At 52.5% G+C, this 26,830-nt stretch overlaps 2 protein-coding genes across 3 annotated transcripts; both read left to right on the forward strand.

Annotated features, from left to right (window-relative positions):
* The first annotated feature begins 270 nt into the window (after nucleotides 1-270).
* On the forward strand, nucleotides 271-8,312 carry DUSP19 (dual specificity phosphatase 19). The gene is made up of 4 exons (XM_054177047.1): nucleotides 271-582; nucleotides 788-834; nucleotides 1,849-2,001; nucleotides 7,974-8,312. The coding sequence occupies exons 1-4, from the start codon at nucleotides 363-365 to the stop codon at nucleotides 8,193-8,195; spliced, it is 642 nt and encodes a 213-aa protein (XP_054033022.1). The 5' UTR covers nucleotides 271-362; the 3' UTR covers nucleotides 8,196-8,312.
* Nucleotides 1,899-26,830, forward strand: NUP35 (nucleoporin 35). Of its 2 annotated transcripts, none has more exons than XM_054177045.1 (9): nucleotides 1,899-2,001; nucleotides 15,606-15,776; nucleotides 18,024-18,148; nucleotides 18,968-19,028; nucleotides 19,552-19,693; nucleotides 21,339-21,408; nucleotides 21,489-21,617; nucleotides 25,588-25,755; nucleotides 26,536-26,830. In XM_054177045.1, exons 2-9 carry the CDS (start codon nucleotides 15,617-15,619, stop codon nucleotides 26,611-26,613), a joined length of 933 nt encoding a protein of 310 aa, XP_054033020.1. In that variant the 5' UTR covers nucleotides 1,899-2,001; nucleotides 15,606-15,616; the 3' UTR covers nucleotides 26,614-26,830. The 2 variants fall into 2 exon arrangements, with proteins under 2 accessions (XP_054033020.1, XP_054033021.1); XM_054177046.1 differs by lacking the exon at nucleotides 1,899-2,001 and adding an exon at nucleotides 14,076-14,210.

Genomic DNA, 26,830 nt, shown 5'->3' on the forward strand with positions numbered 1-26,830 from the left:
GGGTTGGACTGGATGAGCTTTGGAGGTCCCGTCCAGCCCCTGACATGGATTCTGTGATTCAGAGGGCTCAACAGGGCAGCGTGCAGGGAGAAGCCGCGGTGCTCAGCACCCAGGACGGCCGGGTGGAGTCCGCGCTCCCTCAGCGTATCCGGGAGCAGCGTCCCACTCCCTGCCGCCATGGTCGTCCTCAGGGATGCCGCCGGGCGCCTGCGCGCCCAGGCTCGGCCTCCGGGGGTGTGGCGGGCAGCGGGCGCGGGAGTGCCGCTGAAGGCGGGGCCGGGGCCGCCGGGCAGGAGGGGCCGGGGCCGGGCGCTGTGTCGGTGGCGCCGTCGGTGGCGGGGCTGAGCGGCGGTGCCCGGGCCATGCACTCCCTCACCCAGGAGATCCGCAACTTCTCCAGGGCCAACCTGCGGAAGCAGCGCACCCGGGTGACGACGCTGACCGGCCGCAGGGTCATCGAGACCTGGCGCGGCGCCTGCCTGCAGGTGGAGGAGGCGGAGGCGGCGCCCGGCGGCAGCGGCTATGTGCAGGACCTCAGCGCCGACCTGCAGGTCGGCGTCGTGAAGCCTTGGTTGCTTCTGGGTGAGTGGGGCCTGGGGGCGGCGGGAAGCCGTGGCAGGCCCCGGGGGGTGGCGGTGGAGGCATGGGGTGCGGGGGGGGCTGCCCGCCGGGCAAGCGCCTGCTGGGGTAGCGGGTTTGGGAGAGTCCCTGAGCGGCAGGGCTGAGGGCGCGGAGCTGCCTGGGGGGAAAGGGCTCAGCGTGGCAACCGGCTCCGCTTTCTCGTCAGGGTCGCAGGATGCTGCTCACGACCTGGAGACGATGAAAAAGTATAAGGTAACTTTGCACGGAAATGAGAATGCATCTCGCACAGTGCCTGCTCGTGGATCTCTTCCTCTCCCTCGCCCTCTCCCTCGGGAACTTTAGGCTGCAGGTGGGGAGGAAGTTCTTCCCAGAAAGAGTAATTGGCCATTGGAACGTGCTGCCCAGGGAGGTGGTGGAGTCCCCATCCCTGGAGGTGTTCCACTTGGAGCCATGGTTTAGTTGTCAGGAGGTGTTAGGTAACAGGTTGGACCTGATGATCTTCTGAGGTCTTTTCCAACCTGGTTGATTCGGTGTGGCCAGAAGTGGTCTCGTCTGCCAAGTGCAGGTGTAATTTACTCTGAAACCCTTAGGACAAGGGGCAGTGGATGTAAACTACAGCACAGGAGGTTCTACCTCAACGTGAGGAGGAACTTCTTCACTGTGAGGCTCCCAGAGCCCTGGAGCAGGCTGCCCAGAGAGGTTGTGGAGTCTCCTTCTCTGGAGCCTTTCCAGCCCTGTCTGGATGTGTTCCTGTGTGACCTGTGCTGGATTCTCTGGTCCTGCTCTGGCAGGGGGGTTGGACTTGATGATCTTTGGAGGTTCCTTCCAACCCCTAACATCCTTTGTGCTGTGATCCTTCTGCTCCAGTAAAGGGCACTGGGGACTCAGTAGAAGGGACATTAAGCTGATGGGTTGATATTTAGGGATCGTTGGGCAGGCTGTGCTCTTGTTCCTATAACTCCTCATTTATTTTCCATCAAAACTTCCTTTTCTGTTGAAAACCCTTAGTTTGGCCTGTGCTTGGTTGAGCATAGATCTTTTAATTTCCTCTTTAATAAAAAATAAAGAAACCCCCCTGGTTTTTTTATCATAATAGATTTCAACAGGGCAGCAAAACTTTGCTTGAAGGGGAGCATGCCACAGCCAGCCTAGGCATGCAAAATGAAGCTTTGTGTGTGTATGCCTAAAGAACAATCCACATTTGCTTGCTGTCTTCAGAAAATGCCTTTTTATCCCCTCCCCCCCTTTGATTTTTTGTTGGCATAGGTTACTCATGTTCTAAATGTTGCCTATGGAGTCCAAAATGCCTTCCTGGATGACTTCATATATAAGACCATTTCAATCCTGGACCTTCCAGACACAGACATTACCTCCTATTTCCCAGAATGTTTTGAATTTATTGAGAAAGCCAAGATCCAGGTACAGTATGTCAATAATTAATGCTACTGGTTATCCTGCTTGGATTATTTATTACCCTGTTTAAAGCAGCATCCTTTTTAATCAGAGGGATGGGTGGTACCAGAGAGGTCGTTTTGCCTTTTAACTTTTTGAATTCTAAAACAACTTCTGAGCATTCCTAGAGATGTGGCACTGCTGGTGGCCTCAGCTCCCTCTGGTACAGATGTGGTTGTTTTCTTTTAGAATGACTACCTAGTTTTAGGGAAATGTTTCATTAATGCAGCTGGACCTATGGTTGACTTTCCATACAGAAGTCCCATTGTGAGCCCAAGTCACCATGCCTGATGGAAGGATGCTTCTTTACTTGCTCTAATTTATCTCCATCAGGGGTGTTGTCTTGAATCAGCAGAAAGCCAAACAGGGCTATTACAAACCTGTGTGGTTTGTTAGCAGCTGTCCACCATTCTTGAGTCCTGTGTCCAGTTCTGGGCCCCTCAGTTTGAGAAGGACATTGAGACACTAAAATGTGTCCAGAGAAGGGCAACAAGGCTGGGGAGAGGCCTTGAGCACAGCCCTGTGAGGAGAGGCTGAGGGAGCTGGGGTTGCTTAGCCTGGAGAAGAGGAGGCTCAGGGGTGACCTTGTTGCTCTCTACAACTACCTGAAGGGAGGTTGTAGCCAGGAAGGGCTTGGTCTCTTCTCCCAGGCAACCAGCACCAGAACAAGAGGACACAGTCTCAAGCTGCACCAGGGGAAGTTTAGGCTGGAGGTGAGGAGAAAGTTCTTCCCTGAGAGAGTTGTTAGCCATTGGGATGTGCTGCCCAGGGAGGTGGTGGAGTCCCCATCCCTGGAGGTGTTCAAGAGGGGACTGGATGTGGCACTTCGTGCCATGATCTAGTCATGAGGTCTGTGGTGACAGGCTGGACTCGATGATCTTTGAGGTCTCTTCCAACCTTAGTGATACTGTGATACAGGAAAGCTGGGGAGCTAAGAATTCCTCCCTGGAAAGATTAAGATTTTAGATGTTTTATAATTAGATATTAAACAGAAAGATCAAAAGGAAAATAAATCCCTAATTCACAGTACCATGGTGTGGCAGGGGTCACTTGGCATGTCATGGAAAACCTGCCTGCCAGTTTGGAGCCCAGAAGAAATGGTGAGCTCTGATCAGTATCAGAATTTGTACCATGGTGTCTACAGACTTAAGCAGTTAAAGATTTAGAGATGTAGCAAGCACCAGCTGGCAGCGGTGTCCCCAAGAGCGAAGGCTCTACCTGGGTTCTCAAACTCAAGGGCTCTCATGTTCTGTCATTAAGTGAAGCATCTCTTTGTGGTTACTTAAACAGAACAGCACTTAGAATCATAGAATTGAAAGGGTTGGAAGGGACCTCAAGGATCAGCCAGTTCCAACCCCCCTGCCATACCCAGGGACACCTCACACTACAGCAGCTTCCTCACAGCCACCTCCAGCCTGGCCTGAAAAACCTCCAGGGATGAGGCTTCCACCACCTCCCTGGGCAACCTCTTCCAGTGTCTCACCACCCTCATGGGGAACAACTTCTTCCTAACATCCAATCTCAATCTCCCTACTTCTAATCTTGCTCCAACCCCCACATCTCGACCTACCCAGCTCTAGTTTTGCTCCATCCCCCCAGTCCTGTCACTCCCTGACACCCTAAAAAGTCCCTCACCAGTTTTCCTGTAGCCCTCTTCAGATGCTGGAAGGCCACAAGAAGATCTCCTCAGAGCCTTCTCCTCTCCACACTGCACAACCCCAACTCTCTCAGTCTGTCTTCATAGCAGAGCAGCTCCAGCCCTCTGCTCCTCCTCGTGGCCCTTCTCTGGACACCTTCCAGCACCTCCAGATCCTTCCTGGAACAGAGGCTCCTGAACTGGACACAGAGCTCCAGGTGGGGTCTCAGCAGAGTGGAGCAGAGGGGCAGAATCCTCTCCCTGGCCCTGCTGGCCACACTTCTCTTGCTGCAGCCCAGGATACAATTGGCTTCTTAAATACAATTTATCCCCAGTTCTTTTAACGCTATTTGGACAAAGCAAATGAAGTGATTCAAACCATCTGTCTTCACATATGGACATCACACACTTCATGAGCAGACCCTGGAGAACATCTATTCTACCAATCACCTGCTCTTTCACACACCTCTCCCCTTAGAAAAGTACTAATATTGCTGAAAAGGTTTTCAAGAAAGCTCCTTAGCTTAAAACACAGTAACTGGAACACAAAACAGCAGAGGCAGAAAGCAACACTAGGCAGTTATGAAGGGCAAGTCTCATCTAGAAATGAAGTGGAAACTGTAACTAGAAACCTTGAAAAGGTCATTAACTGACAATGTGTATCATATAGCTCCTAAATGATAAATGAGAGAAGGAAAGAACAGTGTGACATAAAGAAAGACAGGGCAAGATTATCTTCTTTTGTCCCCATCAACATAAATAATGAATATGCTAGATACAGGCTGCATCAAAAGAAGTGTGGCCAGCAGGTGATTCTCCCCCTCAGCTCCACTCTGCTGAGACCCCAACCTGGAGCACTGTGTCCAGTTCTGGAGCCTCTATTCCAGGAAGGATCTGGAGGTGCTGGAAGGTGTCCAGAGAAGGGCCACGAGGATGAGCAGAGGGCTGGAGCTGCTCTGCTCTGGAGACAGGCTGAGGGAGTTGGGGTTGTTCAGTCTGGACAAGAGAAGGCTCTGAGGAGACCTTCTTGTGGCCTTCCAGTATCTGAAAAGGGCTACAAGAAAGCTGGGGAGGGACTTTTGAGGGTGTCAGGGAGTGATAGGACTGGGGGAAATGGAGCAAAAGTAGCAAGGGATAGACTGAAATTGGATGTTAGGAAGAAGTTGTTCCCCATGAGGGTGGTGAGAGGCTGGCAGAGGTTGCCCAGGGAGGTAGTGGAAGCCTCATGCCTGGAGGCTTTTCAGGCCAGGCTGGATGTGGCTGTGACCAACCTGCTCTAGTATGAGGTGTCCCTGCCCAAGGCAGGGGCTTGGAACTAGATTATCTTTGATGTCCCTTCCAACCCTGCCAATTCTATGATTCTATGGTGGAGTAAGGTGCAATTAGATTTGGTTGTCAAGTCATGGGGTTGCTACCCAAGCAATGGCTGTCAAAAATCACACATTAAGCCTGAATTTAACAAGCAGGAGTCAGGGATGGTCTTGGGTTACAAGCAGGGCTTCCAAGAAACCCCACCCCCTGTTTGCTAAGTTATTTCTTTTCCTGGGTTTTGTGAGAAGTTAAATTCACTGTTTGGCTCCACAACTATCACTGCATTCTCTGACAGCCTTGGTACCTAACTGCATGCAGCTTCACTGCTCAATGTGCTGCATCTTCAATGGACAATTGAGGTTTTCCTCGAGCCTTCTTCTCCAGACTGAACAACCCCAACCCTCTCAGTCTGTCCTCACAGGAGAGGTGTTCCAACTCTCTGATCATCCTCATGACCCCTCTTTGTCACTAGAATCACCAAGGTTGGAAGAGACCCCAAGGATCATCAAGTCCAACCTGCTTCCCCAGAATCTTCCCTGAGGAACTCCAGACTATGCAAAAAGCAGGCCACTGAAACTGCAAAGTGTTCTAAAACCTACCCCTCTGTGCCTAGCTGTGTGCTGCCTTGGTATGTCTTTACAGAACCACAGAAACATTCAGGTTGGAAAAGAGCCTCAGCATCACCAAGTCCAGCCCAGCACCCTGCTCTGCAAGGATCACCCCTAAACCACAGCCCCAGGCACCACATCCAAACCTCCTTGAAACACATCCAGCCTTGGGCACTCCACCACCTCCCTGGGCAGCACATTCCAAGCCCTGACCACTCTTGATGGGGAAAAAATTCCTCCTCCTGTCCAGTCTGAAGCTGCCCTGCTGCAGCTTGAGGCTCTTCCCTCTTCTTCTATGGCTAATGACCTGTGAGAAGAGACCAGCACCAAGCTCTCCACAACCTCCTTTCAGGGAGCTGTAGAGAGCCAGGAGGTCTGCCCTCAGCCTCCTCTGCTTCACACTAACCATCCCCAGCTCCTTCAGTTGCTCTTCATCAGATTTCTTCTCCAGGCCCTTCCCAGCTTCCTTGCCCTCCTCTGCCCTGGCTCCAGCCTCTCCACATCTCTCTTGTCTTGAGGTGCCCCAAACTGGACACAGCACTCGAGGTGTGGCCTGCCCAGAGCTGAGTGCCAGGGGACAATCCCCTCCCTGCTGCTGCTGGACACAGCATTGCTGATCCCAGCCAGGAGGCCTTTGGCTTTCTTGGCCAGCTGGGCACACTGCTGGCTCCTCTTCAGCTGCTTGTCCCTTAGCACCCCTAGGTCCCTTTCTGCCAGGCAGCTTTCCAGCCACATTAACCTGGTAACAACAGTCAAGTTTCTTTCCATGTTGCAAATAAAATCTATTTGAGAATTAGCACCCACTTAGATCAGATGTCTTAGTGTCCCATACCTCTGTGATTTGTTTTTTTGCATGAGGAGGCTGCTTCCAAGCTCCTGGGGGAAGGGACAGAGGATGTCCCTGCTGACTGCAGTGAGGTCAGACTGGATGACCTTTGGAGCTCCTTTCCAGCCTGGACCATTCTATGATTCTGTGATTCTATGAATGATTTTTAGGGCCACGAGGATGAGCAGAGGGCTGCAGCGCCTCTCCTATGAGGACAGACTGAAAGAGTTGGGGCTGTTCAGTCTGGAGAAAAGAAAGCTCTGAGGTGACCTCATTGTGGCCTTCCAGGATCTGAAGGGGGCTACAAGAAGGCTGGGGAGGGACTGCTCAGGATCTCAGGGAGTGATAGGACTAGCGGGGAATGGAATGAAGCTGGAGGTGGGGAGATTCAGGCTGGAGGCGAGGAGGAAGTTCTTTACCATGAGAGTGGTGAAGCCCTGGAATGGGTTGTCCAGGGAGGTGGTTGAGGCCCCAGCCCTGGAGGTGTTTGAGCCCAGGCTGGATGAGGCTCTGGCCAGGGTGATCTAGTGTGGGGTGTCCCTGCCCATGGCGGGGGGGTTGGAACTGGATGATCACTTAGTGAAGGTACTTTTTAGCCTGGAGAAGAGGAGGCTCAGGGGAGACCTTCTTGCTGTCTACAACTGCCTGAAGGGAGGTTGTAGCCAGGTGGGGCTTGGTCTCTTCTCCCAAGCACCCAGCACCAGAACAAGAGGACACAGTCTCAAGCTGTGGCAGGGGAGGTTTAGACTAGATGTTAGGAAGAAATTCTTCCCAGCAAGAGAGATTGGCCATTGGAATGTGCTGCCCAGGGAGGTGGTGGAGTCACCATCCCTGGAGGTGTTCAGGAAGAGACTGGATGGGGTGCTTGGTGCCATGGTTTAGTTGATTAGATGGTGTTGGGTGATGGGTTGGACTGGATGATCTCAAAGGTCTCTTCCAACCTGGTCTATCCTATCCTATCCTATCCTATCCTATCCTATCCTATCCTATCCTATCCTATCCTATCCTATCCTATCCTATCCTATCCTATTCCTATTCTATCCTACTCCTATTCTATTCTATTCTATTCTATTCTATTCTATTCTATTCTATTCTATTCTATTCTATTCTATTCTATTCTATTCTATTCTATTCTATCCTATCCTACTCCTATTCTATTCTATTCTATTCTATTCTATCCTATCCTATCCTATCCTATCCTATCCTATCCTATCCTATCCTATCCTACTCCTATTCTATTCTATCCTATCCTATCCTATCCTATCCTATCCTATCCTATCCTATCCTATCCTATCCTACTCTATTCTATCCTATCCTACTCTATTCTATCCTATCCTACTCTACCCTATCCTACCCTATCCTACCCTATCCTACCCTATCCTTGTGGGCCCTTCCAACCCTGTCTGATCCTACGACTCCATGTAGGTGCCTGCTTGGTGCTCAGCAAGGAGCTTCCAAGAAGTCTTAATAGATTTATTTGTTTTCATATCAGGTTTCTAATACTTGTCGCTGGCTACTTCATGAACACCTCAACTGATGTCCTCTTTGTGTCTTGAAGGGTGGAGTGGTGCTGGTCCACTGCAACGCAGGGGTCTCCCGTGCAGCAGCAGTAGTCGTTGGCTTTCTAATGCACTCAGAAGGACTGAGTTTCGCCAGAGCCTTTTCCTTGGTGAAAACCGCCAGGCCTGCGGCGTGCCCAAACCCTGGCTTCATGGAGCAGCTGCACCGGTACCAGGAACGGAATATAAAGGCAAATGGAAGCATAAATGATCATGACTGAGCCAAAGGGAGGAGTGGAACAATCTGCTTTGACTCTGCAGTGACAGATGTTGGATGTGCTTCAGTCGGTCGTGTTGCTGCCCCCTTTGCCAGGTGCATTTTGAAGTCTTTTGTGTATTGATTTTTTTCCCCTTCCCCTCCCTTCCTCCTTTCCTCCCTCCCTTCCTCCTTTCCTCCCTCCCTTCCTCCTTTCCTCCCTCCCTTCCTCCTTTCCTCCCTCCCTTCCTCCTTTCCTCCCTCCCTTCCTCCTTTCCTCCCTCCCTTCCTCCTTTCCTCCCTCCCTTCCTCCTTTCCTCCCTCCCTTCCTCCTTTCCTCCCTCCCTTCCTCCTTTCCTCCCTCCCTTCCTCCTTTCCTCCCTCCCTTCCTCCTTTCCTCCCTCCCTTCCTCCTTTCCTCCCTCCCTTCCTCCTTTCCTCCCTCCCTTCCTCCTTTCCTCCCTCCCTTCCTCCTTTCCTCCCTCCCTTCCTCCTTTCCTCCCTCCCTTCCTCCTTTCCTCCCTCCCTTCCTCCTTTCCTCCCTCCCTTCCTCCTTTCCTCCCTCCCTTCCTCCTTTCCTCCCTCCCTTCCTCCTTTCCTCCCTCCCTCCCTCCTTTCCTCCCTCCCTCCCTCCTTTCCTCCCTCCCTCCCTCCTTTCCTCCCTCCCTCCCTCCTTTCCTCCCTCCCTCCCTCCTTTCCTCCCTCCCTCCCTCCTTTCCTCCCTCCCTCCCTCCTTTCCTCCCTCCCTCCCTCCTTTCCTCCCTCCCTCCCTCCTTTCCTCCCTCCCTCCCTCCTTTCCTCCCTCCCTCCCTCCTTTCCTCCCTCCCTCCCTCCTTTCCTCCCTCCCTCCCTCCTTTCCTCCCTCCCTCCCTCCTTTCCTCCCTCCTTCTCTCCCTTCCTCCTTTCCTCCCTCCCTCCTTCTCTCCCTTCCTCCTTTCCTCCCTCCCTCTCTCCCTTCCTCCTTTCCTCCCTCCCTCCCTCCCTCCCTCTCTCCCTTCCTCCTTTCCTCCCTCCCTCCCTCTCTCCCTTCCTCCTTTCCTCCCTCCCTCCCTCCCAGCCTGCAGTCTCAAGGCCAAATGCTCCACCTACTTAGGAGAGGCTTTTGCCCCAAGAACAAGCTCCTCCTAGAGTGCTCAGATGAAATTCGACTTTCCTTGGAGTAACAGAAAAAAACTCAACCCCAAATGCTGTTTTGTTTTGTGTTTTGTTGTAATGAACCATCAGAAAATGCAGGCAGGAGAGAAAGGAAATCAAATAACTTAGGTGGCCCTGTTTAATACTACACCAAATCTCTGCACTCTGGTTGGGTTGTAAAATCCAGGCAATAAAAGAGCTCATCTAATGAAATACCTTGGTATTGGATTTTAAATTCCTTCTGCATCAAAAGAGGATTTTATTGAACCTTGTGGACTAGCCATCTGCAGGCCTCCCCCTGGGGACAGTGACTCCACCACCTCCTTGGGCAGCCTATTCCAGTGCTTAACAATCTTTTCAATTAAGAAATTTTTGCTGTTGACCAAACTAAAGCTCTCATGGCACAACTTGGGACCCTTTCCTCTTGTCCTATCGTTATTTGATGTCATAGAACCATAGAATGGCCTGGGCCAGAAGGGACTTCCAAAGGTCATCCAGAATGACCTCCCCACAGTCAGCAGGGACATCCCCAACTAGAACAGGTTGCCCACAGCCCTCTCCAGCCTCACCTTGAATATCTCCCAGGGAAGGGTCTCCAACCACCTCCCTGGGAAACCTGTTCCAGTGTTCCACCACCCTCATGGTGCAGAACTTCTTCCTAACATCCAATTTAAATCTGCTCTGCTCTACTTTGAAGCCATTGCCCCTGGTCCTGTCCCTGCAGGCCTTTGCAAACAGTCTCTCTGCAGCCTTCATGTAGGCCTCCTCCAGGTTCTGGAAGGATGCTAATAAGTCTTCCTACAGCCTTTTCTTCTCCAGGCTGAACACCCCCAGCTCCCTCAGCCTGTCTTCATAGCAGAAATGCTCCAACCCTCTGATTATTCCCATGGCCCTCCTCTGGACCTGCTCCATCAGGTCCATGTCCTTTCTGTGTTGAGGGCTCCAGACCTGCACACAGCACTGCAGGGGAGGTCTCAGCAGAGCAGAGCAGAGGGGCAGAATCCCCTCTCTGGCTCTGCTGGCAATGCTGCTTTGGATGCAGCCCAGGCTGCCCTTGGCCTTCTGTGCTGCAAGCTCACACTGCCTGCTCCTGTCCAGCTTCTCATCCACCAGCACCCCAAGCTCCATTCCACATCAGGTATAAAGAAGCAGCATCAGAGGACAGGTAACTGTGATCTTGGCAGATTTCAGGATGGAATTATTGTCTTAAGGTGGCATGTTTTTTTTGATGTGGCCTTCATGCCAATGCTCAAGGGTTTGCTATAGGAATATGCAATGAAATAAAAAGGAACACTGTGCTTGAACAAATGTTGTGCTCAAGTGATTGGAAAGGTTTGCTTTCAGGAAGTGATGGAGTGTTTTCTCCTTGCACCACGAGTTTGAACTGCCCCATGTTACAGTGAGTGAACCACACTGAGCCAGCATGTGCCCAGATGGCCAAAAAGGCCACCTGCATCCTGGCAGTGGTGTGACCAGCAGAACCAGGACAGTGATCATGGAAACAGAGAATTGTCAGGGTTGGAAGGGACCTCAAGGATCAGCCAGTTCCAACACCCTGCCTTGGGCAGGGACACCTCACACTAGAGCAGGTTGCTCACAACCACATCCAGCCTGGCCTGAAAAACCTCCAGGCATGAGGCTTCCACCACCTCCCTGGGCAACCTCTGCCAGTCTCTCATCACCCTCATGGGGAAGAACTTCTTCCTAACATCCAATCTTAATCTCCCTACTTCTAGTCTTGCTCCAACCCCCCCATCTCGATCTACCCAGCTCTAGTTTTGCTCCATCCCCCCAGTCCTATCCCTACCTGACACCCTAAAAAGTCCCTCACCAGTTTTCCTGTAGCCCCCTTCAGATACTGGAAGGCCACAAGAAGATCTCAGAGCCTTCTCTTCTCCAGACTGAACAACCCCAACTGTCTCAGTCTGTCTCCATAGCAGCAGAGCTCCAGCCCTCTGCTCATCCTTGTGGCCCTTCTCTGGATACCTTCCAGCACCTCCAGATCCTTCCTGGAATAGAGGCTCCAGAACTGGACACAGTGCTCCAGGTGGGCTCTCAGCAGAGCAGAGCAGAGGGGGAGAATCCCCTCCCTGGCCCTGCAGCCTGGGATGTGATGTGATGAATATGCCTCTCTACTCAGCACTGTTGAGGCTGAATCTTGAATGCTGGATTCAGTTTCAGGCTTATAACTGCAAGGGGGACATTGAGTTCTTGGAGTGTGTCCAGAGAAGGGTAATAAAGATAGTGAAGGGTCTGCAGAGCAGGTCTTATGAGGAGGGGCTGAGGGAACTGAGGTTGTTCAGTCTGTAAGAGGCTGAGGAAAGACCTTGCTCTCTAGGGTTCCCTAAAGAGGGGTCAGAGAGAGGTGGGTATTGATTTCTTCTCCCAGATAACTAGCAATGAGAGGATATGACAGCCAGCTGCACCAGGTGACATTTGTGTATTAGGAAACAATTCTTCTACTGGTCAGGCACTGGAGCAGGCTGCCCAGTGAGTTGGTGGAGTCACTGTCCCTGAGGTGTTCAATAAAATGTGTGGCCATGGCACTTTAGGATGTGGTCTAATGGCCATTAGAGTCTTAGGTGGATGACTGGACTCAATGATGTTGGAGGTCTTTTCCAAGCAAAACAATCCTTTGACTCCAAGGTATTTTTTTCTCCTCTTGGTAAGGTCCCTGTTATAAATGACAAAGCCAATTAAAATTGGATTAAAAACAATTTCATTTTGAAAAGAGCAATTTAAGGCAGTAAGAGGCAAGCAAACAGCTCTGGGTGTGTGGGAGGAGAGGCTGAGGGAGCTGGGATTGATTAGCCTGGAGAAGAGGAGGCTCGGGGGAGACCTTCTTGCAGTCTACAACTCCCTGAAGGGAGGTTGTAGCCAGGTGGGGGTTGGTCTCTTAAGCAACCAGCACCAGAACAAGAGGACACAGTCTCAAGCTGTGCCAGGGGAAGTTTAGGCTGGAGGTGAGGAGAAAGTTCTTCCCAGAGAGAGTTGTTAGCCATTGGAATGTGCTGCCCAGGGAGGTGGTGGAGTCACCATCCCTGGAGGTGTTCAAGAGGGGATTGGATGTGGCACTTGGTGGTGCCAGGTTGGACTTGATGATCTTTGAGGCCTCTTCCAACCTTGGTGATTCTGTGTGAAGTCAGCATTCTACCAATGTGCACACTAAGCAGGAGTTCCTCTTTAACTATTCTATTCCTAACACATATTCATACAAAAAGGTGTGTCTAATCAAATAAAATAGGCATCCTGGTTGTTGTTCTAGTGATATAATCCTTTAGTTGATCAACAGCACCTCTCACACTGGCTGGTTACACACAGGGTCCTTGTGATTGCTATTGTATTAGCTCCATTGTTGCAAGCATTACTCCCACCTCCTGTTCCCACATTTCTTGCCAACAGTTGACTCTTCTCCTTGCACATCCTTGAGCAACTTATTATTGTTCCATAGGGTATTTCTTCACACAAGCTGTTAGCTTCCCTAGTATTTCACTCTACTCTTCAGGCTTCTGCATGGCTGTAATAAAGCAAACAAAATACAAACAATAATCAGGCTTCTGCATGGATATAATAAAGCAAACAAAGTAATAACAGCAAAGGCAAATAATATAATCAAGAACATTTGGTAATAAAAGAAACCATCCCTGTCTCACTTTTTAGTTCCATGTTCTTGTTTAGCTCATCCATGCTTCTGCCTCAGAGTTCCTGCTTTAGAGTTTAACTTCATCAAAATCATCTGATTGACACGAAGTATTACTCCCCTCATCACAGTCCCCATTGAGTGTGCCTGTGAAGGGCAGACAGAGCAGGGTGTTTGTGTCTTGAAATGTATCTGTTTGGCCTCAAGCACCTGAGCACGCTGTGTTGTGTTTCAGCATCTTTGTTCAGGATGTGGAGATGCCAAAGTTTGGTTGGTTGGTTTTGTTTGGGTGGGGATTTTTTTGTGTGTGGAAGCGGCATTTGGCAGACAGTGTGGACCAGGTTGGTCTGAATCTCATCCTGGGCTGCATCCAAAGCAGAGTTGCCAGCAGAGCCAGAGAGGTGATTCTGACACTGTGCTCCGCTCTGCTCTGCTGAGACCTCACCTGCAGTGCTGTGTGCAGGTGTGGAGCCCTCCACACAGGAAGGACACGGACCTGATGGAGAGGGTCCAGAGGAGGGCCATGAAAATGATCAAGGGGTTGGAGCAGCTCTGCTCTGAGGACAGGCTGAGGGAGCTGGGGGTGTTCAGCCTGCAGAAGAGAAGGCTCCAGGGAGACCTAAGAGCAACCTGCCAGGACCTGAAGGAGGCTACAAGGTGGCTGCAGAGAGACTGTTTGCAAAGGCCTGCAGGGACAGGACCAGGGACAATGGCTTCAGATTAGAGCAGATTTAGATTGGATGTGAGGAAGAAGTTCTGCACCATGAGGGTGGTGAAACACTGCGACAGGTTGCCCAGGGAGGTCTTTGAGGCCCCATCCGTGGAGCTATTCAAGGTGAGGCTGGAGAGGGCTGTGGGCAGCCTGTTCTAGACGGGCATGTCCCTTGGTGAGTGCGGGGCGGTCAGACTGCATGAGCTCTGCAGGTGCCGTCCAACCCAGGCCGTTCTGTGATTCTATGACGTCTGCATTCCACACGCAGGCTCCGGCGCTCGCTGCCGGGCCGCGCCTGACGGCCGGGCCACGCCTGACGGCCGGGCCGGGAGCCGCGCCAGGAGCCGGGCCCGGGGCCGCCCCCGGCCGAGGTCACACCCCCTGGCCAGCCGCCCTGCGCGGAATGTGCGGGGCGGGGCGGCTCGGAAGTGACGGCAGGAGGATGTTCCGTCCCGTTTGAAAGCGCCCGGCGGAGGCACCCGTGGTGTTTTCCCGCCGCCCGGGCCGGCTTAGCCGCCTTCTTCACCGCCTTCGCCATGGAGCCGCCGCCCGCAGGTGAGCTGAGCCGCGGCGCCGGCCCTGCCCCGGCGCTGCCGCCCGGCCCCGCGCGCCCGGCGGGTCGCGTGCGGGCCCCCGCGCAGCCTGCGGCGGAGCCTGAGAGGTAGCTGCGGGGCGGCCAAGGCTGCGCCGCGCTCCTGGCCGCCGGCTCTGCCCGCGCCCCGCTGCGCGGCGGAGCGGCAGGAGGACGGGTCTGACCCACCCCCCTCCCCACCTGCTGCCGCCGCGGGGAAGCGGGAGGAAAGTCCGAAGGGTGCCGGCCTGGAATAGGTCATGGGAGGGACTGTGCTGAAGTGAGGGACTTCCCCCGGCGGGGAAGCGAAAGGCCGGGAGGCTCCCACTCGGGTGTTGTGTAATAGAGGAACCGTAGAGTAAAGCGCTCCGAAGCTTGGGAAGGGGACGAGGCTGCCGGGGTGCTGCGGTGCTCAGGCGTGAGCGGGAACCGTGAGCGGAACCGGCGCGCAGCCTGGCCGCGGTGCGGGGGCTTTCGGGTCAGCAAACGCCTCCAGTGCGAGCCCGTGGCTGGCATCAAGGCTCGACATCCAACCGTGATGCGAGCCGGGTATTTTAAGGACCCACGTCTCAGCGTGACAGTTCGTGTGGCTGCAAAAAACACCTCTGCGGGGTTGTGATAAACTTTGCTTACTATGCTGGCCATGGGCCAAGGCCAGAGCTTACAGCATCAGAGGGTTTGGGCTTGGAAGGGACCTCTGGAGATCTTCCAGGCCAACCTCCCTGCCGGAGCAGGACCATAGAGTCCAGCCCAGGTCACACAGGAACACATCCAGATGGGGCTGGAATGGCTCCAGAGGAGACTCCACAACCTCTCTGGAGAGCCTGTTCCAGGGCTCTGGGACCCTTATAGTGAAGAAGTTCCTCCTCATGTTGAGGTGGAGCCTTCTGTGCTGTAGTTTCCATCCATTGCCCCTTGTCCTTTCCAGGGGTGCAACTGAGCAGAGGCTGTCCCTGACCCTTCCTTTCCTGACCCCCAGCCCTCAGATATGTATAGACATTTATTAAACCTCCTCTCCACACTAAACAGCCCCAGGGCTCTCAGCCTCTCCTCACCAGGCAGGGCTCCAGTCCCTTCAGCATCCTTGGGAGCCCTCCCTTGGACTCCCTCCAGCAGATCCCTGTCCCTCTTGAACTGGGGAGCCCAGAACTGGCTGCAATATTCCAGGTGTGGTCTCATCAGGGCAGAGTAGAGGGGGAGGAGACCCTCCCTGGATCTGCTGGACACACTCCCAGCAGCTCGGGTTTGTATAGTTGTTGACTAAGAACTTTGTAACTTTGAATGTGTTATGTTGTGTTTGTTGAACAGAGCTATTGTTTAAGACATGAAAAGGCCTTGATGGCTTCCATGTTGTTACATCTTTGTGCCCATTCACACAGGAGCAGAGCCGATGACCCTTGGCTCCCCGACGTCTCCCAAACCAGGAGCCAGTGCTCAGTTCCTCCCTGGATTCCTGATGGGTGATTTACCTGCCCCTATGACTCCTCAGTCCCGTGGCATAAGTGGCCCTTCAGCTAGTGTTATGGAAATGAGATCTCCACTGCTTGCAGGTCAGAATCCATTCAATGCTGAAAAGTTGTCCTCAAGAAGGGTAAATGATGTTTTTCTTCTTGCTCTACGTTGCTGTTGCAGACTTGAATTCTTGGGAGTTCTATTGCTTTTGATAAATGAATTCAGCTCATGAAATGGGTGATGAACCCAAGTGGAGAGTTTGGCTGGGTTAAGAACTGGCTGGCTGGCCAGTCCCAGAGAGGGGTGGTGAATGGTGCCACAGCCAGCTGGCAGCCGGGCACCAGTGGTGTGCCCCAGGGATCAGTGCTGTGCCCAATCCTGTTCAGTATCTTTACTGATGATCTGGATGAGGGGATTGAGGCCATCATCAGTAAGTTTGCAGATCACACCAAGCTGGGAGCAAGAGTTGATCTGTTAGAGGGGAGGAGGGCTCTGCAGGGGGACCTTGACAGGCTGGGCAGATGGGCAGAGGCCAAGAGCATGAGGTTTAGCGAGTCTGAGTGCTGGGTTCTACAGGTTGGCCACAACAACCCCATGGTGTGCTACAGGCTGGGGACAGAGTGGCTGGAGGGTGGCCAGGCAGAGAGGGACCTGGGGGTACTGGTGCAGAGCAGCTGAACATGAGCCAGCAGTGTGCCCAGGTGGCCAAGAAGGTGGCCTGGGGCAGGAATAGTGTGGCCAGCAGGAGCAGGGAGGTCATTGTGCCCTGTGCTCAGCACTGGTTAGGCCATTTCTTGAGTCCTGTGTCCAGTTCTGGGCTCCTCAGTTAAAGAAAGAGGTTGAGATGCTCGAAGGTGTCCAGAGAAGGGCAATGAGGCTGGGGAGGAGAGGCTGAAGGTTGATGTTTAGCCTGGAGGAGGTTCAGGGGAGACCTTCTTGCTCTCTACCACTACCTGAAGGGAGGTTGTAGTCAGGTTGGGGCTGGTCTCTTCTCCCAGGCAACCAGTGGCAGGAGAGGACACAGTCTCAAGCTGCATCAGGGGAGGTTTGTTCTAGATATGAGGAAGAAATTCTTCCCAGCAAGAGAGATTGGCCATTGGGATGTGCTGCCTGGGGAGGTGGTGGAGTCACCATCCCTGCAAGTGTCTAAAACCAGCCTGGATGAGGCTCTCAGTGCCATGGTTTAGTTGATTAGGTGGTGTTGGGTGATAGGTTGCACCTGATGATCTCAAAGGTGTTTTCCAACCTGGTTAATTCTGTATTCTGTGAACTTACCCTCACAAAGCATTCAGAGATCTGTCAAGAGCTTGCAGTCAGTTCAGTTCTCCTGCTGGGAGCCTCAAGGAGTTTACAGAATGGGAGAGCATCTGGTCTAACTTCACCTTGTCCAAATGCAAGCTAGTCCCTGCTCCCCAGAGCTTCCATTTGTGATTAATGTGAGATTGCATAGGAAGGGAGGGGATTTGGAGAGGGGGAGCTCGACAGCATGTGCAGTTTCTGTGTGGTTTTCAGGTCTGGGTCTTTGGCAGGTGAATGTCAAGTCTGAAAAGCTTCTGCATCTCTGCCATGGGGAATTTAGTGTCTGAAGCAGCAAATACACTACTAACCTGTCTTAAAAGTAGGAAGGGGTGGCTGTGCTCAGCACAGGTGTGAACACCACTGGGCTGATAAGAGGTAGAACAGCTTTAGGTGATGCTTGTGCATGAAGGTGGCTTCTGACACACATGATTTTCAAAGGTAGGACATTGAAACCTGAAGCAGTTTGGCAGGCCAGGTGGCTTTGCAAACCCTCAGTGGAACAGCTGGATGACAGTGCTGGAAGGTGCCCAGAGAAGGGCCCATGAGGATGAGCAGAGGGCTGGAGCCCCTCTTCTATGGAGGCAGACTGAGAGAGTTGAGGCTGTTCAGTCTGGAGAAGAGAAGGCTCCGAGGAGACCTTGTTGTGGCCTTCCAATATCTGCAGGGGGCTACAGGAAAGCTGGGGAGGGACTTTTGAGGGTGTCAGGGAGTGATAGGACTGGGGGGAATGGAGCAAAAAGTGGGGAGATTCTGACTGTCAGGAAGAAGCTCTTCCCCATGAGGGTGATGAGACACTGGCAGAGGTTGCCCAGGGAGGTGGTGGAAGCCTCGTCCCTGGAGGTTTCTCAGGCCAGGCTGGAGGTGGCTGTGAGCAAGCTGCTGTAGTGTGAGGTGTCCCTGCCCGTGCTTGGAACTGGCTGACCCTCGAGGTCTCTTCTAACCCTGCCAGTTCTGTGACTTCACTGTTGAACATTCAAGAACAAGTAGCAGTGGAGTGAAATGAACAAGTTTTTCTCATGCTCTTGATGTGTTCCTTTCAATTGCAGGAGGATCTCCCCCGCAGCCAGTGGTCCCTACGCACAAAGATAAAGGCGGTGCTCCACCGGTTAGAAGCATATATGATGAGTTGTCTAGCCCTGGCCTTGGGTCACCTCTAACCTCAAGAAGACCAGTGAGTGGCTTAGATACTCTCTTGTTCTTAGCAGAAGGTGTGAGGTAGCTTAGAGCTTCAGTGAGTTCTTTAACTCAGCTGTATAAGCTGCTGAGGCCAGATGACTGCTGAGTCTTGATGTCTCGCTGCCCCTTAAGCTGGGTGGTTGGTGTGCCTGTTCCTGTGTAGTTGAAAGGACAACAGGTCTAGGGAGGCTGGCTGGCCCCTCTGCTCTGCCCTGCTGAGGCCTCACTTGGAATATTGCAGCCAGTTCTGGGCTCCCCAGTCCAAGAGGGACAGGGATCTGCTGGAGAGAGTCCAAGGCAGGGCTGCAAGGATGCTGAAGGGACTGCAGCACTGCCTGGTGAGGAGAGGCTGAGAGCCCTGGGGCTGTTTAGTGTGGAGAGGAGAAGACTGAGAGGGGATCTGATCAATGTCTATCAATAGCTGGGGGTCAAGAGGGAGGGGGCAGGCTCTGCTCAGTTGCACCCTGTGATGGGACAAGGGGCACTGGATGGAAACTGCAGCACAGGAGGTTCCACCTAAACATGAAGGGGAACTTCTTCACTGTGAGGGTGACAGAGGCCTGGAGCAGGCTGCCCAGAGAGGTTGTGGAGTCTCCTTCTCTGGAGCCTTTCCATCCCTGTCTGGATGTGTTCCTGTGTGACCTGTGCTGGATTCTCTGCTCCTGCTCTGGCAGGGGGGTTGGACTGGAAGATCTCCAGAGGTCCCTTCCAATATGCTTTGCCTGATGCTGAAGTCACCTGCCAATGACCTCTCCTGACCCAAGAAGTGTGTCCCTGCAGGTGTAATTTGTTGCTTGTTGTGTTTTCACTCCAGGCCAGCTTTTCTCTAACACAGAGCCCATTGGTTGGAACTCTGCCCTCGACTCCTGGAGCAGGTAGATGTCCTTGTCAAAATGTGTCATCTGCTTTCCTTCACACCCCCAAATCCTCAGCCACTCTTCAAGCTGCATCAGCTCCTTGCTTGTTTGTGCAGGGGCTAGCTTTTCCAGTAGGAAATGCTTGTCCACTGGGGCTGGATTCCATTCAGCTTGTTACTTAGCACAGGGGTGGCTGTGCTTGAGTGAAGCAGCTGAGATTGGTGGGGTGCCTCCCACCTTCATTCAGTTTCTGTTCTTGTGTATGACTCTGTGGCTCCTGGCTGAGCTAAATTCCTGTTTGGCTTCTGTATTAAGCTGCTGTTTTGCAGAGGTGAAGAGGAAAGCTTAGGTCTTTCAGCCATAAAAACTCAGTGGCTTACTTGCAGATGGGACTCTTGGCTTGCCAAACTTTTTGTCTCCACCAAACTCTCCCATCTGCAAGTGAAATGGTTGATGGTAAAATGAGGCCTTTACTGTAGCCTCTTAGGCTCATCTGCCTTGCAAAGGCAATTTGTTCACCAATGCCTTTTCAATTTAACAGCTTCAGGTGCCTTTAGTCCTGCAAGCATTGGACAGCCTAGGAAGACTGCACTGTCTCCTGCTCAGCTAGATCCCTTTTATACTCAAGGTGATTCCCTGACCTCAGAAGATCAGCTTGATGACACATGGGTAACAGTATTTGGGTATGTGGATTTCCCAGGTATTTGGAACAACACAGAATTGCCAGGGGTGGAAGGGACCTCCAGGGTCAGCCAGGTCCAACCCCCTGCCATGGCCAGGGACACCTCACACTACAGCAGCTTGCTCACAGCCACATCCAGCCTGGCTGCAAAAACCTCCAGGGATGAGGCTTCCACCACCTCCCTGGGCAACCTCTGCCAGTCTCTCACCACCCTCATGGGGAAGAACTTCTTCCTAACATCCAATCTCAATCTACCCACTTCTAGTTTTGCTTCATTCCCCCCAGTCCTATCACTCCCTGACACCCTCAAAAGTCCCTCCCCAGGTTTCCTGTAGCCCCCTGCAGATACTTGAAGGCCACAAGAAGGTCTCCTCAGAGCCTTCTCCTCTCCAGACTGCACAACCCCAACTCTCTCAGTCTGTCTCCAGAGCAGAGCAGCTCCAGCCCTCTGCTCATCCTCGTGGCCCTTCTCTGGACACCTTCCAGCCCCTCCAGATCCTTCCTGGAATAGAGGCTCCAGAACTGGCTGTGGTCTCAGCAGAGTGGAGCAGAGGGGCAGAATCCCCTCCCTGGCCCTGCTGGCCACACTTCTCTTGCTGCAGCCCAGGCTCTGCTTGGCTCTCTGGGCTGCAAGTGCTCACTGCTGGCTCCTGTTGAGCTTCTCATGCCCCAGCACCCCCAAGGCCTTTTCTTCAGGGCTGCTCTCCAGCCAGTCCCTGCCCAGCCTGTATCAGTGCTTGGGTTTGCCCTGACCCAGATGGTCAAGTCTTTGCACTGTATGGAGAGAAGTACTTGGATGTTGCTGTTGCCTGGCATTCCTAAGGGTCAGCAGGAAACACAACTGTGGTTAAAGCCTCAAAATGCATGGATTTTAGTGAAGCTGTTTAACTTAAGCTGCATGTTAACTTTTTCCCAAGTTAGAGAGGCAGCACTCTGTCATTGAAGTGTGTAGTGAAGTAAAGATGCCTCAAAGATCATATTCTCCTCCCCTTCTACTCTGCCCTGGTGAGGCCACACCTGGAATATTGCATCCAGCTCTGGGCTCCCCAGTTCAGGAGGGACAGGGATCTGCTGGAGAGAGTCCAAGGGAGGGCTGCAAGGATGCTGAAGGGACTGGAGCCCTGCCTGGAGAGGAGAGGCTGAGAGCCCTGGGACTGTTTAGTGTGGAGAGGAGAAGACTGAGAGGGATCTGATCAATCCATATCTGAAGGCTGGGTGTCAAGAGAGATGGGACAGGCTCTGCTTACTTGCACCCTGGGATAGGACAAGGGGCACTGGATGGAAACTGCAGCACAGGAGGTTCCACCTCAACATGAGGAAGAACTCCTTCACTGTGAGGGTCCCAGAGCACTGGAAGAGGCTGCCCAGAGAGGATGTGGAGTCTCCTCTGGAGCCTTGGATGCATTCCTGTGCCACCTGCGCTAGATTCTATGGTTCTGCTCTGGCAGGGGACTTGGCCTGGAAGATCTCCAGAGGTCCAGGTCCCTCCCAACCCTTAACATCCTGTGATACTCCTTAAATCATGCTTCTAATGTGGCATTAGCAGACTGGGCTGTGGGATCTCTTAAAAACCCTTCTTGGGGCTGTGTTTTAGCCCCAGACTTCCTCAGCTGCTCGTTACAACTGGCTTGTTTTCTGCCTTGCAGGTTTCCTCAGGCATCAGCTTCCTACATTCTCCTGCAGTTTGCTCAGTATGGAAACATATTAAAGCATGTGGTAGGTCATGGTCTTGAGGCATCCTTGTGGCTCAGGCTTTCAGGGGCTGCATTTCACCCTTGTCCCTTGCCCTCATGCAGATGTCCAACACGGGGAACTGGATGCACCTCCGGTACCAGTCGAAGCTGCAAGCCCGCAAGGCCTTGAGCAAAGATGGGAAGATTTTTGGTGAATCTATCATGATTGGGGTCAAGCCATGCATAGAGAAAGTAAGTTAACAGCTGCCCTCTCTTTAGCTCCAAGGCACTCTCCTTTGGGGCTTCCTCTATGGTTTTGTTTCCCTTGGAATTGTCAGGGTTGGAAGGGACCTCAAGGATCAGCCAGTTCCGACCCCCCTGCCATGGCCAGGGACACCTCACACTGCAGCAGCTTGCTCACAGCCACATCCAGCCTGGCCTGAAAAACCTCCAGGGATGAGGCTGCCACCACCTCCCTGGGCAACCTCTGCCAGTCTCTCACCACCCTCAAGTGAGGGTGATGCTGGAGTAAGGAAAGCTTTCAAATGTGAACTGTTCTGAGGGGTCAGCCCTGAGAAGCTGAACTTGCTGTTGCTTCAGCTCTTATCAGTTTGGTGGTTTTCTTACACTGACTAAACTTCAGAAGCAAAGCTTTGCCTCTCTGTGGGCTTCTGATGGGAGGGCTTCCAGCCTCCCCTTATTTTCTGTACTCTTTTGGTGCCCTGTCTGTATCAGTCACTGACTTGCCAGTAAGCTGAGCCTTTGCAAACGGTGATCTGAGATGTTGTTGTTGGCAGCTGTCTGATCTTTATTGCTTTTGGATTCTTGTGGTGAAGATTGGCCACTTTCAAACAGGTGTAAATAAACCCCTGGCTGCTCACCTGTGGGATTTGGAGGTGAGGGAGCTTTCTGGAGGCTAATCCTCTGAGGGTTTGGCATTAGCCTGTGAAACCTCTTCCTTGCAGTGGCAAAAACTGATGTGGTGAATTTATGCTGCCAGCACTTAAGCTTCAGATTTCAAGCTAGCTGTTAGTTAGCTAGCTTCCCCTCCTGCTGAGCAGTGAGTCAGCTGCCACCCACACTGCACACCAGTCCTGGCCTGTGTTCTGGATGGCTGCCCTCTGAATTTCTGCTCTCTTCAGGCTGCTTAAATGCTGTGCTCCACTGAGTCTGCCTGCAGCAGATCTGATCCCCCCCCTCCCCCAGGCTGGTGGTTGTTGTTTCCCACCCTGTTTCCTCTGGGTTCTCCTGGACCTTGGGGTTCCCACCAAGCCCCTTGCATTGACTCTTCCATTTTGCATGCATTTTATTCCTCAACTGATGCTTCCAAAATGCAGCCTGAGATTCCTTTTCTGGCATTTGCTGAAGAGGGCTGACTGAAACTCTGTGGCAAGCTGAATCTGAGCTAAAAGCCACATAGAATCACATAGAATAAACCAGGTTGGAAGAGACCTTCAAGATCATCGTGTCCAACCCATCAACCAATCCAACACCACCTAATCAACTAACCCATGGCACCAAGCACCCCTTCAAGTCTCCTCCTGAACACCTTCAGTGGTGGTGACTCCACCACCTCCCCAGGCAGCCCATCCCAATGGGCAATCACTCTCTCTGTGTAGAACTTCCTCCTAACCTCCAGCCTAAACCTCCCCTGGCGCAGCCTGAGACTGTGTCCTCTTGTTCTGGTGCTGGCTGCCTGGGAGAAGAGACCAAGCTCTGCCTGTCTACAACCTCCCTTCAGGTAGTTGTAGAGAGAATAAGGTCACCCCTGAGTCTCCTCCAGGCTAGGCAACCCCAGCTCCCTCAGCCTCTCCTCACAGGGCTGTGTTCCAAACCCCTCCCCAGCTTTGTTGCCCTTCTCTGGACACCTTCCAGCAAGTCAACCTCCTTCCTAAACTGAGGGGCCCAGAACTGGACACAGGACTCAAGGTGTGGCCTAACCAGTGCAGTGTACAGGGGCACAATGACCTCCCTGCTCCTGCTGGCCACACTGTTCCTGATGCAGGCCAGGATGCCATTGGCCCTCCTGGCTGCCTGAGCACACTGCAGGCTCATGTTCAGCCTACCATCCACCAGCACCCCCAGGTCCCTCTCTGCCTGGCTGCTCTCAGCCACTCTGCCCCCAGCCTGTAGCTCTGCCTGGGGTTGCTGTGGCCAATGTGCAGCACCTGGCACTTGGATGTGTTCAATCTCCTGCCCTTGGCCTCTGCCCATCTGTCCAGCCTGTCCAGGTCCCTCTGCAGAGCCTCTCCACCCTCCAGCAGATCAACTCCTGCCCCCAGCTTGGTGTCAGCTGCAAACTTACTGCTGATGGACTCAATGCCCTCCTCCAGCTCATCAATGAAGATGTTAAAGAAGACACCACAAGTGGGTGTTGCTGTTTAGAGCAGGACAGATTGCTCTGATTCCCCTGGGGTAACAGCAGACTGCCTCACACACAGGAGTGGAGGATTGCAAAGTTTAAATGGCAGATCTACTGACAAGCTCCAATCCTGCAATGGGAACAGTGGATGGTGGTGAGCATAGCAAAGCATATCAAATAAGAAGGAATGCATGGCCTGGGGTTGACACAGGAGCTCAATAAGCCACAAAGCTTCACCCAAACCTTGCCCATTGGCACCACAAGGGCTATCAGGCTTTGGCCACCTTTGTGTTGTCCCTGCTCCTCCAGGCAGGAGGGTAAATCAGAGTCCCCAGGGTAGGTTCCAGTCTGTTTGTTGTAGCCCCCCAGTCTAGGAGGAAGCCTAATCTGACATGCAGAGCCTTTTGTAGTGCCTCCCTGCTGTTGCAGAAGTTGTTTGGCATCAGAGGAGCATTAGTCTGGGATCCCTGAAAGTTCTGTTCTGTTACTGACAGCTTCCATGGCCTGGAATGGAAGACACTGAGGTGCTGGGTATGTCCAGGGAAGAGCAATGGAGCTGGTAAAGGGTGCAGAGCACAAGTCTTGTGAGGAGAGGCTGAGGGAGCTGGGGTTGCTTAGCCTGCAGAAGAGGAGGCTCAGGGGAGACCTCATTGCTCTCCACAACTCCCTGAAGGGAGGTTGGAGCCAGGAGAGGGTTGGTCTCTTCTCCCAGGCAACCAGCACCAGAACAAGAGGACACAGTCTCAAGCTGTGCCAGGGGAGGTTTAGGCTGGAGGTGAGGAGAAAGTTCTTCCCAGAGAGAGTTGTTGGCCATTGGGATGTGCTGCCCAGGGAGGTGGTGGAGTCCCCATCCCTGGAGGTGTTCAAGAGGGGATTGGATGTGGCACTTGGGGCCATGGTTTAGTAGCTTGGACTTGATGATCCTTGAGGTCTTTTCCAACTTTACTGATTCTATGATTCTTCCTCCAAATCAGACCCAAAGCCAGTACTCCCTTTCTCCCCACCTGGGGTTTAACATCTGCCCCAGGGGTCTGTCTTCCTCCCCATTGCTAGCCTGGAGTCAGGCTGGCCAGGTCTGAGACTGCTTCCCCTTAGTCCCTGGCATTAGACCTAAACAGGCCAGGATTACACAGTAAAAATCAGTCAGGCCTTGAAGGCCATAGATAGCCCTGGACCCATCCTCCTCTCACAGTATTATCTGTGATTACAGCATCCCTGGGAGCTCACTGCATCCAGGGAGGAGAAAGGGAAGAAAGAGAAAGCCAATAACTTTGCAGTCAGCTTGGCAGAGATGCAGCATTTAGGGGAGGAAATACAAAGATTACTCTTCCAGTACCACCTCCTGGACACCACACCTTCTGGAGCTCTGCTTTGTGGTTCCTTTTGGGAGGCATCCAGCTCAAACTAGGACAGCTGGTAAAGGCTTGTCCTGTGTCAGAGCATCCAAACAGGTTGGAAGGGGCCTCCAAGATCATCAAGTCCAGGAGCAGGTCAAATATTTGAGGTGTATTTCCCAAACTCCTTATGGTGCTTAGTGCAGCAAAAGTTAACTGCCTGCAGGTGTTCTAATTCATTTCCTCTCTGCTGTTTGAGCTCTGGCTGAAATTTAGTACATGGAGTGAAGAGACTGAAAGCTTCCCCTGCTCTGCAGTGCCATAAGCCAACTTCAAAATGATTGCAAGTGAGGAAGAACCCCTTGCTGGTGCTGTGTGCTGACAGGCAAATCTACCTGTGGCCTTTGCTCACTTTGAGCTGTGGACATGCTGCACCAAAGAGCTTCAGGCAATAGGTAACTCACCAGAGGTGGGAAGACTGCCCCTTGAGGTTGGTTGATGTGATGATGTTCACCCTGTTTTTCAGAGTGTGATGGAAAACTCTGAGAGGAGCTCTACACCCTCAGCATCGACAGTTTTCACCCCTCCTCCCAAGGCCCTTGGCACACCAGTGCTGGCTGCAAATAGCACAGCCAGGATTTCTACCATGAGGCCTCTTGCCACAGCATACAAAGCTTCCACCAGTGACTACCAGGTATGTGAACAGGAGCAAGTGTGTGGTGTTTTTTGGGGCTGTCTCCCCTTAGCTGTCTGAGGCTTGCTCAGACCAGCTCAGTTTGGGATGGAAGCTAAAGGAAGCTCTGGTTACAAGCAAACTGAAGTCTGGAAAGATGAAGTGCAATGGGTATGTACAAAATATGCAGCATAGGTCCAATATAGGTATAGGTACAACTGACAAGCACCACAGGTGGATCCAGGGGGACTGTTCACCTCCTTCCCCTGACCTCACACAGCAGTCAAAACAGAGATGCCATGGGAGAGAGGGAGAGAAGTTGCAAGCAGAAGGGACAGGAGAAGAGAGCAAGAGCTGTTTGTGCTTCTGCTCTATGTCCCCCTCAGCAAGCCAATGGATTCTGTGGACCTTGGCATTATTTCCCTCCTGCATCCAAGGGTGCTTTATTTCACTTCCAGTCTTTGCAGCCAGGCTAAAGCTCCCCCTGTAGAAGGGCTGTGCCTAGGCTGGCTTCAGTGTGACTTTAGCCTACATCTGTGTTACCCTGTCAGGCCTTTCAGATGTGCTTCAAGTACCAACTCAGTCTGTTCAGCCTCTGACAGAAGGCTGGAAAGAGAAAGAGGTGTTGCTAATGGCTCTTCACTCTTCCAGAGGTTAAGGGCTGGCTTTGAGAAGTCTTTCCCAAAGCACCTTGTCAGAATACAGCAGAACAGAAACTGCCTGGTGGAAAATGAATTCACTTCAACTGATTCTCTTTCCTCTCCTCCTGTTTTTGCCCTCCCTCCCCCCTCTGCCTTCTAGGTGGTTTCTGACAGACAGACTCCTAGGAAAGATGAAAGCATTGTATCCAAAGCAATGGACTATGTGTTTGGCTGGTAATGAACCGAGAAGTAGTGACACACTGAGCTGGGCAGGGCTTGAAACACACTACTGGCATCTGTGGTTAGTTGTATAACTACTGGTGTGGCAGCAGCATTTTAACTGATCTCTCACCTACTATGCCTTCAGTTAATTCAGCAGACATGTAGCTTGCACTTTTAAGTGGTGGCCATGTACAGGTGGTTTTAAAAGCTGAGTAAGTCTCAATGCAAGTGTT

The sequence above is a fragment of the Dryobates pubescens genome, chromosome 37, assembly GCF_014839835.1.
Source record: "Dryobates pubescens isolate bDryPub1 chromosome 37, bDryPub1.pri, whole genome shotgun sequence".
In the NCBI taxonomy this organism is placed as follows: Eukaryota; Metazoa; Chordata; class Aves; order Piciformes; family Picidae; genus Dryobates; species Dryobates pubescens.